Consider the following 17666-nt stretch of genomic DNA (forward strand, 5'->3'; position numbering starts at 1 on the left):
GCAGTATCCTAACAAGAGCACATCGCTTTCAGAGCTGTAACCAATATACAAGTCCATTGGCAGCAGATGTTATTAATGATGCCAATACATATTTTCTTATTAATCTTCCATACTAGGCTTGTGTCTATCTGCAAATGATTATCATTCATTTTCCTGACAAATCTATCAAGATCATTTATTACTGTTCAGCAAAGGATCTTCTTTTAAACAAAGATTAATAACGTTGCATTTTATCTGGCTGGCTGAGCCAAAGGAAATGAAATTAACAATGAACCCCACAAACATGTCATTGCTTTAATTTACCGGAAAATATTTTAAAATGTTATTTAAAATAATATACACTATGGTGGGCGCAGTTTATTACAAAGAAAAGAAATGAAACCACATGCATTTTAGCGGGGTGGAGCGTGAGTTAGCAAACAGGGCGCCGTGTTTTCTCTGGTTCCTCAGGCTCGTTGTCTGGGACAAGGGGGGAGCAGGGCCCTGGGAGTAGGAAGTCCCTGTATCTGGGTTAAAGCAGATCCTACCTGGGCTGACAAGCTCTCATTCCTGCAGGGAGCGTTGTCCTCCCTGCATTCCTAGGGAGGGAAACTTCATGAGGGACAAACTCAAGGAGATCTGAGGGAGAGGAGGGCAGGCAGGGGCTGACAGTCCCAGCACCCTTCTGCACTGTTGGTGCCCATGAGGAAAAGAAACAAACTCAGTACATTTATATGGCTTAGTTTCCTTTCTTGTGCACTCTCTTCCCACATTTCCTTCCCTTCATTTGCATGTAATAAACAATAGATAGACATCAAAGAACCCATCAGAATCCCCTCCTACTTTTACTGTGAATAGTAGTGCAAAAACTTACTATCAATTTTGCCTTTGCGTTGCTTTGTTCATATCCATCAACTTAACCTTTTGAGCCCTGTTTTCGTGCAGGTACCCACAGCTGTGTCTCTGCAGGACTTTGCCCACGTGCCTGGCTCTGGGACGTGACATCTCTGGCAATGGGAATCCCACCAATTCCCTCCAAAGCCTTGTGCCTGGAAGGGGTTCCCCCCTCCAAATACTGCAGCTCACTTACCCCTTTCTCAGTGCCCAGTGCTTCCAACACCAGTAAATTGCTCCTCTTCCTTGCTGGTGGGGAGAGAAGATTGTTTAAAACCAATTTTGAATTACGTACACAACAAATGTTTCTACTACAGATAATGAAGTCAGCTTCTTACCTTCAGTGGATTCATCTTATCTCACCTACATGCCAGGTTAGGTGCAATGTTTAAAACCTCAGACAAAAGAAAACCCTGCTAACTTCAAGCTGTAGCAGTTTCAAAACGCTGACATATCAGCAAGAGGATTTCCAAAGGTGCGTTTGTGTGTCTCTGTGGAGAAGCAAAAGCGCACTTGCTAAATTGGCTGCTATTTAACCATACATTTAATGGCTATATAACAAAACCTTCTGGATTTTTTTTTTTAATTAAAAAGTCATCAATGTAGCACAGGTCTTCAAAAACTGATCACAAATAAGAAAAGCTTGAATGTTCCCCAAAGCAGCGTTTCACTTGTCTGCAGCTTAAAAGGTAATGAGTTAATAAGAGAAGCAAGTTGGCCCTGCATTTAAGCTGGAGCTGCATCTCCAGTTACTTTTGGTACATTCTGTACTTTGGGAAGTGGCGAGACCTCATGCTGCACATGTCCACGCCATGCATACTGAAGTAGGACCAGACTCCAAGCTTTTAAAAGGTTTAGTCTTCTACTTTGACCTAGAATTTACTGATAGGATTTTTGGTAGGAATCTCTGACCGAGCAATAACCACAATGCATATGCCAAAACATCCCTGCCTGTTTCTCTATCAAACTGCCAGCTTAGCCAGGTTTCTCTTAGTATAATTGTCAATCCTGGCATAAAGACTGCAAGCTAAGAAGAAATCAGTTTCTGTCTAAAGTGCTCTAAAAGCTAAATACTCATTACATTAGAGAAAAAAAAGTAAGAATCTGTACCTTATTTCCAGTGCCACTGCATCTCACTCCAGCTTTCAACTGGATGCTCATCAAGCCTCTTCTATTACATTAAGCATTTGTCTGTTGTGAACTTACACCACATAAATGAAATCATAGGCAGTGCACACAGAAAAACAGGACTTCATAATTATGGAAAGGCAAAAAATGAGATAATGTCAAAAGGAAGTAGCAAAGGATAAAATGTAGTAGATGCAAAAAAATTCAAGCCTCTCATCTCACAGTCCTGTATATTTGTTTACTGGGTTACATTTATTTTCCCCATTTCAGACTAAAGCCAGCATAATGTGGACGGTGTCATCCAGCCTCAGTGATTCCCCAAAGCTGGTTATAAACAGCTTTTGGTTTGTTTGCCTTTAGCAGTAACAGTGAATTACAGAGTATTGTGAAGGCGAGACAGGGAGCAATAAATGTGATTTTTTTTTTTTTAGCATAGGTAAAATGTTGGTGTCACAACAATTTGGGATTTTTGTACAGCCTCCTCTGGAGCAGGTGAATCACTGCCTCAAACTCCACTGCACACAACACTGCCTTTTCCCAGGTGTACCTTAATGCTCAGTGACACATTTTCACCACCTTTCTGTGACCCATTGAGTCTTGAAACTCCAGCAGGAGAGATGGAGAATACTTCTGCCCCAGAACAGCCCCTCAACACAAGAACCGAGTGCTCTGCAGAGTCTGTTACACATTTAAAGTCCTTCAAGGGAGCAGAGAAGTCTGTGGACATCCAATGGCTGGTTAATTCCTGGCCTGAGATCCCACATAATACCTGAAGCTGTCTTCATGCCTTCTCCCCCCTTGTCTCAACTGCAATTTCCAACACCTCTCTGTATCCATCCCAGTACATGGGGGATGTTATTTAAGCATGTGCCATCTGGTCAAAGGCTGGCATCAAGGTATCCGTGTGCCATTCAAGCAGAGCCCAAGATTTCATAAGCAAAAACTGAAATATCATGCAGTGCAGTATTACAGATAAGCTGTCCAAGCAAGACCAGATGGCACCACCATACCAAGGACAACAAACAGAGATATTAAGTTGTCAGATTACGAACCAAAGTCAGCCCGAGCTGCTCATGCCATTGCTGTGCATGATTCCCAGCATGAGAAGCAAGCTTTCCCAAAAGACTCTGCAGAAATGCTCCTGGAGAGGCCACTCGGACAATGCTCTGGGAGCCACAGGGTGTCCCCCAAGGAGTCCCAGTGCCACACAGGACAGAGCGTGGGTGAGAGTGCAGAACAGTGCACACGTCTGTGCAAAACCTCCAAGCAAGTGCACTTGCACACTCACTACTGTGGTGTGGCCTTTCCACTACACCCCTGTCAGGCTGGGTTGACAGTACTCCGGATTCAGTGCTGGAATGGAGATCATCAGGGACAATTCCTCAGCCCACTTTCTGGTTTAGACTAAGACAGCAAGCTTAATTTCCAAGGGCGTGCGTGGGGGGAGGGCGGAAAGGACCAGGGTAACTATTTTAAGAAACCTGTAATTTCTCCTGCATTTGTTCAAAACAGGCATGGTGTTCAAAACATTCAGCTGCGACTCGCTCCTGTAGCTTCCACAAAAGCCGCATTCCATTTAATATGTCAGACTCATAACCAGCTCACGCAGTGCAATAGTTCACATCAGTCTGTAGAAAAAAAAATTCTGCTGGAAGCACAGGCAAGTAGCAGTGTCAATTTTTCATTAACCTACAGTCACTGTCTCTGTAGACTTACAGCTATAAGTAAGATTACTGTTATAATTTTTTCTAGTCCTTAAGGGGAGGGAAAAAAACTTCTCAAAACTTTTAAGGTCATTAAAAAAAACACCTTTAAATTGGAAGTAGTTTCAGTTTACTTTCATATTTCAAAATCAAATCTTAGCTTCAGCCTCACATCAAAGCAGAAATGTCAGTTGCTTTGTTTCTACATTTTCCATGAAAAGAAGTTCCAGCTTATACATGAGCTGAATGCCAAGTAAATAGATTTTTTTCCTGGGGAACAAAGGCAGCTTTTTGTGTTTGTTTTAAACATATGTAAATAGAGTCCCAGGAGCTGAGCTGCCTGTCAGTCTAACCAGGTTTACACTCTTGTCACTCCAGCTGGTTATTTCTGACCGACCTGAGGTCAGAACGGCAGAAGTTTCCTCCCCACTGGTACCAACCCGCCACTCAAGCCCTTTCCTCCGGCCTCAAACCCCAGCAAAAGGGAAACAGTTTAATATGTATTCCTTTTCACTACTTTCTTACTCCTTCTTCTCCTTTTATTTTTTTTCTTTTTTTTGTTTGTTTGTTTTTTAAGCTCTAGTTACAGAATCACAGAACTTCTTTGGTCCTGTCACAGTCACAGAGATGGTTCTGAAAAGGTTTCAGCAGATCAGATCAGCATATGAGCAGTGTATTAAAGATTGATGGTACCTACTGGTTCATGGTTAAGATTATGGGGGGCAGGGAAAAAACAGGAATGGATTGGCAAGATAAATTACTTCAAACAAACAAACTAAATGAAACCAAAAACCAAACCAACCAACCAACAAAAAGCCACAATAAAACCTAAAACCAACCAACAGAAGACAGACAAAACAAACCAAAAACCACTGCCTGCCCCCCCTCCGCCCCAACCCCAAACATACACAAAAAACCCGCAAAAAAACCCAACAAAAAAACCCCACCAAAACCAAACAGAAGGCCATCATCAGTCTTGGCATTTCTCTTTTCAGTACCAGGCATTTAAACAGTGGAGAGTTATTTTCCACAAAGCCAGAAGACAACGAGGAACACAATCCAATCACATGCCCATCTTCTATTACTCACTTTTAAAAAAAAATTAAAATAGCAGATCACTGCAAAATTAAGAGCACTTAATGCTTGTCACTTCCAAATGGCTTCAGTTGTATCTCAATCTTCAGCACTCATTTTGGGTGTAATACCAGATATCACTGAGGGACGCATCACTTTATAGACAACCCATAAGCTGCAATTAAGGAAAATCCTCAAGTACACAAGAAACCTCAATTTTGATTGGCCAAGTTGCCATAACTTACTGATAACTCAAATCACTCGAGTATTATTCAGTGTTTTCTTCTGCTGGCTTTTTTCATCTCTTGACAAGTTTACAAAGAAAAGAAGGGAGCAGAGCTGAGCTGCATTACATCCAATCTGCTGCCTACACAACCGCCAGAGAAGCAAAATGAAGCCCCGAACATATGGCACTCTGCTGACAGAGCTCAGAAACCGGTTCTGCATGAGCAACAAGGAACATCTTGAAACGCACAAGACATATGTGTTTTAGGAAGAAGATTGAAGTGTTTCATAATAAAACAGGACAAAGTGAAATACAAGTGCTGTATAAAATTTTAATTAAAAACTGGTTTTAGCCCTCAATGTGAACATACAATATGTTTCCCAGATGGATTTCATATTTAAGTATTATCCAAACCAAAAACGTAAATGAGACAAATAAAGCCTTCAAAAATGGCACAGAGGCTAAAATGTATGTAAACACTAGATGACTGTGGTGAAAACAAGGCAGGCAGGGAAAGCAACCTCTTAGCAAGTGTTTACTGGAGTACTGAATGAAACAGTTCCTACAACTACAGTCTTACTAACAACACAATTAGCTAAACATTCAAAAATTCAAGTCAGTGTAACAATACGAGTATTAGAACCCACCACTGTTCAGCGATGTAAAGGGTGCTTTTGCCACTCATAAGATTCACAGGTTATTTTATACACTGCTAATTCACGGTACACAAATGCATAATTCATGGTGTGCCAGGCATCAACCCACTGCTGTCAGCATCCCACTCGTGTGAGGCTTGGCCCCTTCATGGCATCATTGGTTACACAAACATCTGACTGCAGAACAAAATTTTTGTGCTGTATCCTCAGGATCAGTAAGTTCTTATGAACCAAGAGGGACATGGTTTTGCAAGAGCAAACTCCGTTCCCTGAAGAGGTGAGAAGAAGACGCAGATCACTGCTTCTCAGACTGCAGAGTTCTCCGCTACGTCAGAAGCGATCACCCAGAAATGAATGGAAATACACCCAAAGAAAAAGCACAATCTCCACACTGATCAAGCAAAGAGAAAGACTATAGTTCCTTCATGTTGCCATCCAGACAAATTATCACTGCACTTCAGAGAATTTCTCACGAAAGACAAACCAGGTAACAAACTGCATGTCCTTGGCAAGCCAATATTGTTAACAAAAGGAGCCACGGCCTCATCTTTTAAGGGGTTTTGATGTTTTGAAATCCACAGACAAAGCAGTAGAAACTGATGCAATCAATGGGGGTTGTGCTTAATAGTTCACTGTGTAACAGAAACAGGAATATTAGGTGTGCTTGATCCCTTCCCACAACGCTGGTTTATTTGTTGAAACTGAAAGGAACTGGTCAGAGCCCAGTTCTCTGCTGCTACCAGAGATCATCACCTAAACCAGACATCATTTCTGCCAGTGAGGTAGCTTGTCAAGATCATCCACAGAACTGCTGGTCTCTCTTAGCTTCAATTGCTTTCAATGGAACCAAGAAGCTAAGTTTCATTTATTTGAAAGTTTCCCCAAATTCCTTGATTACTAAACAAATCTCTTGAGATACTTTCAGCATCCTGCTAATGATCACTCCATAACCACCAAAGTCACTAAGATCATGGTAGGTTTTCTTATGATCCAGAGATTCCACATTACAAGATTTGTACAGTTAAGTGAGCACTGCTAAAAGGCTAAGACTTTTGTTGCATAGTTCAGTGTTTCAGAAAACACTTTCAAGCTTAAAAATTAGGAAGAGCACAATTATACAAAGAGCTGTTCCTTGCACAGAGCCTGAAAAGGCAGAGATTCCTCCCAACTTTCTCTGACAAACCCACGGCACATCACAAACTTTTCCACTGTCAAGTTGCATACACCATTGCACCCCTTGCTCCTGGGAAGAGGATGAGAACAAATGATGTGATAGATGTTAATAGTGCTGATGAGTACATATGGCAGACAGCACTAAGACATCAAGATGACAAAAAAAATAATTTGTATTTAAAAAAAAAAATTATATGAGAGCAATCATTATGAGTATGATGAACCTGGATCATGCAGGAGACAGAAGCTGAGCAGGATACTGACTGCAAAGATTAGCTCCAAAAATCACATGTAGTAAAGCAGTTCATTATCTTTTTCAACCATCTCTTAGATTTAATAGGTTTCTATCTTGGTAAGATTAAGACTTGCTTAATAATTGTCTGATTAAAACATAATAAACCTAGAAAAATTAAAATAAAGCCTTTTTAGTAACCTGGAGATGAGATGGGACTTTTCAGGCAGGCTTCTACAAAATAATTTCTGTAACATTCACCTCGAGATCCCAAAGCACTTCACAGTCATTTAATTAAGCTTCAACAGAGCACAAACTCCCCATTTTACAGCTGAGGTAACGATGAGAAGGAGTTTGGAACAGACTATTTAATACTGAGCAGAGGTAAATGTACTGTTGTTTTACCAAAAAATAGATCCCCAACACCTTTCTCCTCTCTCTTTTGGCAGCCTCTTAAATAATAGTAAAATTCAAACATGTGATACATAATCTGAAAACAGACTTCATCATCTGCCAAGCTGCTCAGATTTGGGGTATAAACACTGCTGCCCATCTATCTTACAAAGCTGCTCCTACCTGTTCCCGTTACTCCAGCCATCCCCATGCCTCCTGTCCCCAGTGGATCAATTTACGCTTCCTTTCTCCTAGTTGAAAACTTAGATAAGGCAAATAATTAAAGAGTTTGACATTTTTGCCTTTAATCCACCACAGGTCAATGACTGAGTGATTTCCAAAGCAACAACTGTGCAGCAAAGGATTTGCATTTCTACTGAACAGAGGCAGGTAGTTTGTCTAAAGCCACCCCAAGATCCTAAACTACATTGTTATTTGTAGGAAAGAGGGAAGAGAGCAAGTAGGAAGCAGACTTTGATTTATTAAAATGAAAACGATTAAATTATTGCACTGATTGCATCCTGCAACCAACACTGGATGCTGAATAGCATTTAGTCAGAATACTCATGGGTTATTATAAATTGGGGAGGGCAAGAGAAAGAGACAGACTACAGGAAAACACTAATTCGCTCTTAATCTAGCCCATTATTTCTAGATTTGAGTAGGCAGCTTTCCTTTAGGATGAAAATGATGGGGGTGGAATTATGCCATCCCACTGTCACTAACAGACCACTTTGTGGATGGCAAAAGATAAGGAATGAGCATAGAAAATGCTATTTTAAGCTCCACTCAGGAACCTAGAAATTTGCATTTGATAGAAGGGATTTAAATTGTATTAGAAGGCAAGGTGCACTAAACAATTACAGTTTATTACTATGTTGGTTCACTGCCTGAACCTCCACTTATCACATCCTGCAGCAGCAAAGGAGCTGCGGCGCTCAGTGCACAGGAGCTGTGTGCATATTAATGGGAGGGTTAGCTGAGCAAACAGGGGCCAAAAGCTGCTGAAAACGAAGCAGCTTGCAGATTCTATGGACAGATTGGAGTAATTTGGGTCTTAAGTCACATTTCATAGAAAAGTTTTTCCCTTAAGCAAGCTGGGTTTCCAGCACAGTGCTTGGAAGAGAACGCTCTTTGCTGTGTCACAGCATATAAGCTGTGGAATGACTCTGACCCAAGAGAGAAAGGCAGATCCTGCAGCAGCTGATTCAGAAAGACATTATACACCCCATCTCCCCATGCAGCTGGAGCAGGGCCAAAGACAGTCTATCTGCTTCATTTGTTGTTACGCTGCATACGAAGGCTACAGTGAGAATATTCATACAAGTCCAAGTTCAATGTATGACACTTTTTTTTTCTCCTGTCCAGTTTTCAGCTTTGATGAAAATATTTTCATCTTTGATGAAAAACTGAAGGTTGCCACATTACCACATGCTTCCTTTCTTTAGCTAGTGGAGTTAAACAGATACGCCCCAGCCATTCCTCTGGATCCCTTGGAAACATTACCCTATTTTTTCACAGTGGCCTCCAACCTTCCTCAGCCCCTCCTTGTGTCTTGGATTCATGGCAACTTGCGTCCCTACTTATCCATACAAAAAACCCGAAGCCTTGGCATTCAGGCCTTCTTACACATTGAACAAAAAGGGACTAAAATCTGCAATGCTGGATTGCTGGGGAGGGAAAAATTGAATAGTACTTTTATGTCATGATATACTTCTCCCCTGTGAAGCAGCCCACCTTCAGAAGACTGTAACTGTTACTAAGCTGTGACACTGGGATGGGAAAACACAGAGACTACTGAACGAAAACTCTGGGATACCATGAGATGAACACAATTTTATGGCTCAAACACACACAGGAAACTGCAGCCACCTTCATATTTTAGTAGATTCATTTTAAACCAAAAGCTTGGAAAGTATCTCTCAGAATGTGCCCTGCGTATTTAGGATGACTTTGAATATACCTACTGTCCTGAGCAACAAGGAGAAGCAACAGTTCCTTTATGGACTAATACATGGTCACAGGAACAGGCTAATGAATGAATACCAGGTACCGGTAGCACAACACTCCATGGCCACCATGCCTCCTGTGGCACAGGTCGGGTAAGTTTTTACTTTCCACTTCTGCAAAGAAAGTGCATAGAGTGACTCAACACTTATCCATGGCCTAAGACTGTGCAACTAATGCCCTTTGAAAGCACCGATGTGCGAAATGGCACCAGGGACAGGAAGTTATCAGTGTTAATCCACTTCAACTGGTTTAACGGTTACAGGGAATAAAAATGTCTATATGCAAGACACTTCCTCTGAGAGTCCCCTTTCCTGAAGCAGAAGCACAGAGCCCTTCAACATCCTTTCCCACTAGCATAATTGCTCACCAACTGCTTTCTCAAATCAATTATGTTGTCTCAGCATTAAAGGATGGAAGGCAGAATAGACCAACTTTTTGTTTATCTAGGCATGCTGGCAGGTTACAGTCATATGTTCTGCCATCTGTACTGCTCGCTTTATCCTTCATCCAATCCTAACAGGTAAAATGGCATCGGTGTAACTGAATCTGTTCGCTCAGGCAGGGAAGGAGCCAGAACAGGCATTTGTTTTTTCCTGCATTCTGAAAGGAAGCAGGAGATGGACACTCTTGCCCTTTTAAAACATGCTGCTTTTCAATAGATGGGCAATTTGCCCCGGTCTGCTAATGTGGGATCTGTTCAATGCAAGGCTGAAAAGGTTCCATCCCCAGGGAAAGCATCGAACTGCTGATGAACATTTGGTGGCCTTTAGCAAAAATAACGTGATTTCTGCCAACACGATCCCAGCAGACTGGGAAGGACAGGCTCCAAATTAGGTGGGATTGTGATGCAGGAACTTCAGAAGGCCTGTACAAGGGAGCTTGCTGACTGGCTCCCATCTTTCCCTCTCCACACTCCTTTCTTATTCATATTTTTTAAAATTATGAGAGTATTGGCAAATGTCATGGCTGCATTCAAAAGAACCTGGAAACTTCCAAATGCATGGAGTGTGTGAAGATGACCTTTCTTCTGATATGAAGGCTGCTGGGCTGGGTGGGTTTCTTTTTCAAATTTGACAATATTAGAAAATTTGTGACTAAAGGTGCTTGAAAGCACATCTTTGAAAGCACATCTATAGGTCAGAGTTTTTTTCTCAAAAATGAACAATCCAAAGGCTTCTAGAAAACAATTCCCTTAGTCCCAAATGGGACAATTTTAACCCAAAACTCGCATTCACCTTCCTCTGTTAGATCCTGCTCTCTGAACACTAGGACATACTGCTTCTTCAACTAATTCTATTTATGTTACTAAATAGCTTTAATTATTTAATAAGAACTGGGTGCAGCTGAAACCTGAGCTGATGTCAGACAGGAATGTCCAGCAGACCTATTAGCCTTCAAATGAGGGACTTTTCACAGTCTCAAAGGAGCAACACCATCCTGGTTAACTGTGAGGGGGCCTAGTTGCTGTTGAGTTGGCAGGGATGGGGGAGGCAGGAGGATCTTAATACTAATAGTTTCCTTTTGGTAACCCAGGCCAAAACCTCATTTCTCCAAAAGTCTGCTCAATCATAATTACACCTTAAAAATAGAGTACAAATATTTGTTACATAAAAATGTTTCATTACGAAATACAAATACTGTGTACTGTGCATTTCCAGGTGAATTGCTATCAGGAGTGAGTTTTTTGGTCTGAATCAGTGCCAGTAGCTTTTCGGTACATGTTTCTGTATATTTTCTCGAGACTCTCTTCAAAGATCACTCTGTGAGGCTTCCCTTTGTATACAGCTGCACGACCAGACCAATATTCACCATTATCCAAGTGAACAGTAGCGTTCTGCTGCACCGGTGAACTGTCAACAGAAAGAAGATAAGAAATAATGATCAAATCAAGATAAGGAAGAGGAATCAGAAGCACAAAACCATCAGAAATCCAAATGCAGAACTTGCAAATCATGGATTACCTTTCAGAAATTGATAAAAAAACTGCACTGCAGCTACTTCTAAGAAATGGGAGCCCCACATTATTCATTCACACAAATTCTCCTCCAATTATCTGAGTGCACTTGACACCTCCCAAATAGAGAGACAATTAATTTTCAAAGAGCATGCAGTGATTTTGCTGTTATTTTGATCAGCAGTGTGACGAGGCACTAAGCCTGTGCAAGAACAGCACAGTAGGATTTTTGTGTCCTTTGAAGGTCAAAATGTAACCACAAGCAGCTATTTCAATACGAAGACAATCTATCAGAGGTATATTAAATTACTGTGGTTGCAGCTGTAAAGTGCTCCATCGGAAGCATCTTGGATTAAGTATTCTACCCAATACATTATGATATAGTGGCAATCGAGTGTTCCTTCCCCACCCCATCTTCTGTGTCACTGTTTTAATACTAAACACAAATACCGTCTCATATTTCAGTTGCTTTGATAAATTACTTCCTAGGCCTATGAAGTGAAATTTATTCTCTGAAAATCATGACAAAACACTGACAAATCTGAAGGATGTATATCTAGACTTCATGACTATTTGCCTTCACTCGGAACTTTCAAAACAAAGGCTTGTGTCATATAATGAAATGAGCCATTTTCCTGTAATAAAGCATGAAACAAGTAGCTCAAAAATCCTAAGCAAAAAATGACTGCTGAGGTGACATTTTTTTCACATCTGCTCAGAGATTTAACCACTTAAGACACTTAAAAATTAGGACTGTGTTAACTTCAGCCTTTTGTGAATATTCTCAGTTTGGAAAATGAAACTGGAAATGTGAAGCTTACAGTGACCATCTTCCCTTAGGAAATGGATTACGTTTCTCATATAATTTATTAATCTACTATGGCCAAACCAGTACTTAAAACTTTGTCCTCAAGTTAATATCAATAAATGCCTGTGACAAAATTGGAAGAATCCTTATGTCAAAGGACTAAAAAATATACTTCTACCTAGATGCATCAAAACACAAGGTTTTCACTTTAAGAAAGGAAGATGGTGAGGGAAGAAGAGAAAACGTAGGCTCCTTTTTCTAAATTCATGTTTCTAGGCTTCCACTGTCCCATGGAAAACAAAAGAAGGATTAGCTGTTGCTTTTATATTTCTTACATTCAAATATTATGGTGATGCCAACCTTTACTACATAAAACAACAACAAGAAGGTCTTTATGTGGCTCAAATATTAAAAAGGGAGAGAGGCAAACTTCAACCTTTTTCAAAAAAACTTCCACATGTGAAGTCAATCAACAGCATGAAGATAATTTAAATGTGTTTATCATTCTGCAGTGGGTGAACTGTACTTCACAGTTTGGACACAAAGAAACCAACCTACCAAACAGCAAAATCAACAGCAAAGTTATACAGGCCTGTGTTAAACGTCGACAAGTCAACACCTCGGGGACCTATCAACAACTGGAGTCTTACCTCCTCCTCTCTGCAGTTTGTGTTACCTCACTTCTGATGCAGAATTCTCAGGCCAACAAATAAGCCCAGCACTAGGAGCAGCACTTGTCACGCTACAACAAACAGCTCTGACACTCTTTTCCTTGGAATCCACTTCTCGCACTCAGCCTTTGCTTCTACTAAAAGCTTAATCTACATAGAGACATTCAAAATCCAACCACTTCGGCTGCAGTAAAGAAAGACTCAAAAAACTATAGTAACTTTCACAAGTTCCTTATTCTGGTACCAAAAAAGACTTTTAAAATGACATAAGCTTCATTTTCCCCTCTTTTTGGGGGGGAGGGGTGTGTCTGTATGTATTTCCATTATCCAGTCCTTGTACATGAGATATTTAGCACTGGTGTGGACAAAGACACAGCCAAGCCAGGGAAGAGTCCCTCTCCTGTCTCAACTGGAAACCAGCTGACAACCTGAGCTGAGCAATTGAGGAATTACACTCACAAGTCATATTAACAGTAGGATTTCTGCACGCAACTCCCTGCTCTGAAATGCCTGTCATATGCTTTCGTTCCCTCATACATCTCCTTTAAGAGTCCCAGAAGTTCTTTTCTGAGTGAATCATATCCTAAATATTTCAAAAAACACAGACTTTTGCCTTACTCCCAGTGGTTTTCAATCATCTACTTTACTGCCAACATTTGGTCGACAGCACCGTGTCCTTCTGTGAACTCTGTCCCTGTCCTTGTGTCCTGTTTACGAGCACTGTGGTGAACGCTCAGCGATGACTGTCCTCCAGAACTTTTGCCTCACCCTTCAGTGAACGGGCCTTTTGCTGCCGGCCTCTGAGCCCAAGGAGCAGCCCCTTCCCAACCTGAGTGCCACATTTCATATCCCATCACTTCTCCATTCTGTAGTATTAGGATTTGTGTCTTTTTTTTTTTTTTTCCACAGGCTGCAGTTTCAGCATCAATCTCCAAGTCCCAAAGCTGCCTCAAAACAAAAACTTGCACTTTGTCTCTCACAAACACATCTTACAAAATTTAATTGCAGCAGCTGTCAGGACAAAGGATGAAGGAGCAAAAAGGCTGCACGCAGAACACAGGAGTGAGCACAGGCATAGCAATACTAACAACTTCACATACATGTGAAAATATAAGACTGACTAGATCCCTTGTGCAGAGGTGACTACAAATTACAGGAATTTTTTAAAAAGCCAACGAATCGTAAATGAACTTCTTTGAGCTTACTAATTGCAAATAGAAGTTCACTGTGGCATACCATGGCGATTAGGGAAGTCTTTGCTACAAAATATTGCATCACATTTAATTAGCAAAATAAAACCTTCTTTTCCTAAGTTAGCACCACAGTTCTAGGATATCTCTCTTATTACAAAGAAAAACAGAAAAGCCATACAACCCCAAAAATATTTTACATTACTTAGTATCTTTCCTCCAACAAGTATCCAAAACATTCTACAGAATACTGTGTGCATACAGAGAACATCAATATTGATAACTTCTACTGCAGAAGTTGCCAAAATCAAATCAATTGGTGTCTTTAAAGTAAGATATTTGAATGAAAGCCAAGTCATACATGTGAGGGGTGCACAGAATAATTAACTTACATTAACCAGGTTTTTTTCTGAATCACTAAACCATAGTATATGTAACTGCTGTGATTTTTAACATGCTTCTCTTTCCCAAATATGTGTTTAGGGAAAGAAAAAAACCCCACCAAATAACCAAACCAAACAAAAAACCCCAAACAAAACCAAACAAGAAACCACACACACAAAACCAAAACCAAACACCCCCCAACAAACAAACAAAAACCTCCCACCACCACCACCAAAACCAACAAATCAGCCCCAAACCATATTACAAAATAAACTTCAATTTATTTTTGCAGTCTCATAGTTTTAAGAAAACAAAACCAACTGGTTATTTTTAAAGTGACATTTGCTCTCTGGTTGATAAAATCCAAAACCTACTGCCTAAGGATTGTTTTTATGACCAAGACCAGTTCCAAAATCAGTGTTTTATGAAGGCTACACTGACACAATACCAAACAGAACAAAAGGCATAGATAATGACAGTTAACTATATTTTGCTTTTAGGTGAAAAAAGTGGTAGGCCTAACTCCCAGAGAAGCCTTTTCCCAATGAAATATATTACACAAAATACAAAAAAAACCTATTTTAAGCTAAATTTAAAGGGTAACATCATGAGTATGAACGTTCTGCCTTGGCCAGAGGAAAACTCCATACCTGCCCTGCAGTTTGCTCATGGGTGATGACGCTTTATGCGAAGATTCTTTTGTCTTAATCAAGTCTCCTTTTGATGAGTTACTCTCATCCTAAAAAAAAACACACAACAGAAATCAAATTCTCATTACCTTGGTTTCTGATTACAATGATCTCATTTCAAAAATTCTTTCCATTTAGTAGAAGACTATTAAAGTGCTTACATTTCTTGGGGCAGAAAGGGACAAAGTGTAATGAGCCAAATGCCATTTATGAACACTTTTAATTAAGTTTGGTACAACTCAGCTAATAATTTTCAGGTAATAAACTGGAAAGAATTTCTAGACAGTGTAGATCTAAAGAACTATGCAGACAGCACAAGCTTCAATAATTCCCAGCAAACAAGTTGGTTAAATGCTATGAAACCTATTGCTCAGTGCCTTACTTTTGTTTCTTGTAGAATATGGGGAAAAGGATCTAAAACTTATTATTTATTAGTTTTTATAATGAGCTGCCATTATCCATTTAATGCATTTTACCAGACAGAAGCATTCTACATACCTGAATATCTCGATTCCACATACAGGCCTGAGAACATGCTCACCCAACTTTACAAAATATGTATGATACACTTAATGACCCTTCAGTGGTATTCTTAGGAGTCGCTAGAAAGCACTCTTACCTTCCAAATGTGATCTAGATGTTAATTAACCCATATTTGCCCTCTTAGGTAAGTAAGAAACAGAACGCCTCATGTGAAGGGAGCCAGTTGCTCACCTGAGACAGGATGGTAGAAATTCCACCACACACAACCATGTTCACTCTACTCTGAAGAGCAAAGACACTACTCAAGAGGTGATATTAGGTGACACTTTTAGCAGAAGCCAGTTGCTGTAAGGATTAGTAAACAAAATCATCTTTCATGCTATAGAAGAAATAACTGGGAGAAAAAGACTGCAATAAAAATAATCACGCTTGCTGGTAACACAAAACTGGGAGAAAAGACAATAAATATAGAGGTAGATGGCAATAAGATGCAGAGTAAGCTGAATGGCAGATGTATGGATGAGCAAAAACCTAACACAATTTATTATGGTGAAATACAAGGTAATAAATGTGTTTGTAAACAGGAAAACTCTCTTCCTTCAGCAGTCACAGACTACAAAGCACTGCAGAGGAAATGGGGTACAGTGGTAAATAAAACTCTGCAGTATTTGCCAAAGGCAAATTATGTTCTAGAAAGTTAAAAAAAAAAGATGGAAATGTTACAATACTGTCAGAATGTCACAGCAGAAAGCTACAGTGGACACCCTAAGGAATGTGTAGCAGAGCTCCAGTCACACTATTTTTACAGAGCACTATGGAAACGAAATTTTGGAAAACACAACTGGGTGCTTCTGGGAATGGTTATTAAGCATTAGGCTCTTTGGAATGAAACAGTGAGAGAGTTTTTAACCTTCCAAAGTTTAGAGAAGGATCCAGCTGAAATGCACTCACCGCATTGCTAGTGCACTTGCTTTAGTATTCCCTCACTTTCAAGATCATCTGATTGCCTTATCCATCCACTGCACCACAATGCAGCGTAGATTTTGGGGAAGCACAACAAATCCTGGTGTATTTTAAAGTATTCACTGTAAGTAGACCTGATTTTTTTTTTTTTAAGTACGTCGGCTGCTGTTAGCAGAGCCTTCACAAGTTGGGTGGACACAGTTACCAGACACTGTGAGACTTCTCTGTAACATCCTCCCATTCCATTTGCTCAGAGGAAGAAAATGGAATGAAAAAAATGGTCCTTTTCCAGAATTGTTCTGATCAGGTTGGTAATTAAGGACTCAAAAATCTTATCCAATACCCTGATATCTGATTTTTTTAGAGCAGAAACAGGAAGTTTTCCAGCAGGAGAGGAAACAGAAAAGCATCATCTCTGATTATTAATCCCTGTGAGTATTCAGCAAGTGTTTGATAATGGAGGTGACAAGGTGTGTTAACAGAAAGCACCATGCTTCAAGAATCTAACACCACGCTTGCAAATTTGTATGTATTTCTGTAATATTGCAGTAACGAGTCAATACCAATACCAATGTGTAGGTCATTTTAGAGTAGAATGTTTTAAGTGAAGTTGTTCGGGTTTTTTTTTCTAAAAATATAAGTAAAATAAGAGAGTAAATGCATGGAGAGACTGTGTAACCAGCCATCCAGCCCTCCTAACAAACTAGAATCTTTTATTGTAAAGTCATGGTCTGCTGTTCAAGGAAAGTAGTCAAGGACCACTAGCGATAGTTCAGGCTCTGCAGACTTTCATTACATGTAGGTGTTGGACTGTCAGGAAATTCAATTTGTTATCTTAAATTCATTGAAATATCAGAGGAGCATTTGACATGATTTGTACCTATTTTGGAGTGGCTGAAACACAGAAAAATGTGACGGACATCTTATATTTGAGAGCTCACAAGATCATAAAGTTCAGATACAAACTTAGGGAGGGACAGGCTGAAGTAGATTAAACAGTCTTAGCATGAATGAGAAAAGGTTTTTCAGAGTTTAAAACAAAAAGTACAAAAACTT

General features: G+C 40.1%; 1 protein-coding gene across 1 annotated transcript in view; it reads right to left on the reverse strand.

The window, feature by feature from the left end:
* Positions 1-5363: 5363 nt before the first annotated feature.
* SPATA6 (spermatogenesis associated 6) overlaps positions 5364-17666 on the reverse strand; it is a 42308-nt gene continuing 30005 nt past the window's right edge. The window contains exons 12-13 of the mRNA XM_065657575.1: positions 15126-15214; positions 5364-11318 (exon numbers count right to left, since the gene is read on the reverse strand). Of these exons, the coding sequence (XP_065513647.1) occupies positions 11138-11318; positions 15126-15214 (270 nt within the window). The 3' untranslated portion in view covers positions 5364-11137. The remainder of the gene's footprint in view (positions 11319-15125; positions 15215-17666) is intronic.

Source organism: Caloenas nicobarica, chromosome Z (assembly GCF_036013445.1).
Source record: "Caloenas nicobarica isolate bCalNic1 chromosome Z, bCalNic1.hap1, whole genome shotgun sequence".
NCBI classification, from domain to species: domain Eukaryota; kingdom Metazoa; phylum Chordata; class Aves; order Columbiformes; family Columbidae; genus Caloenas; species Caloenas nicobarica.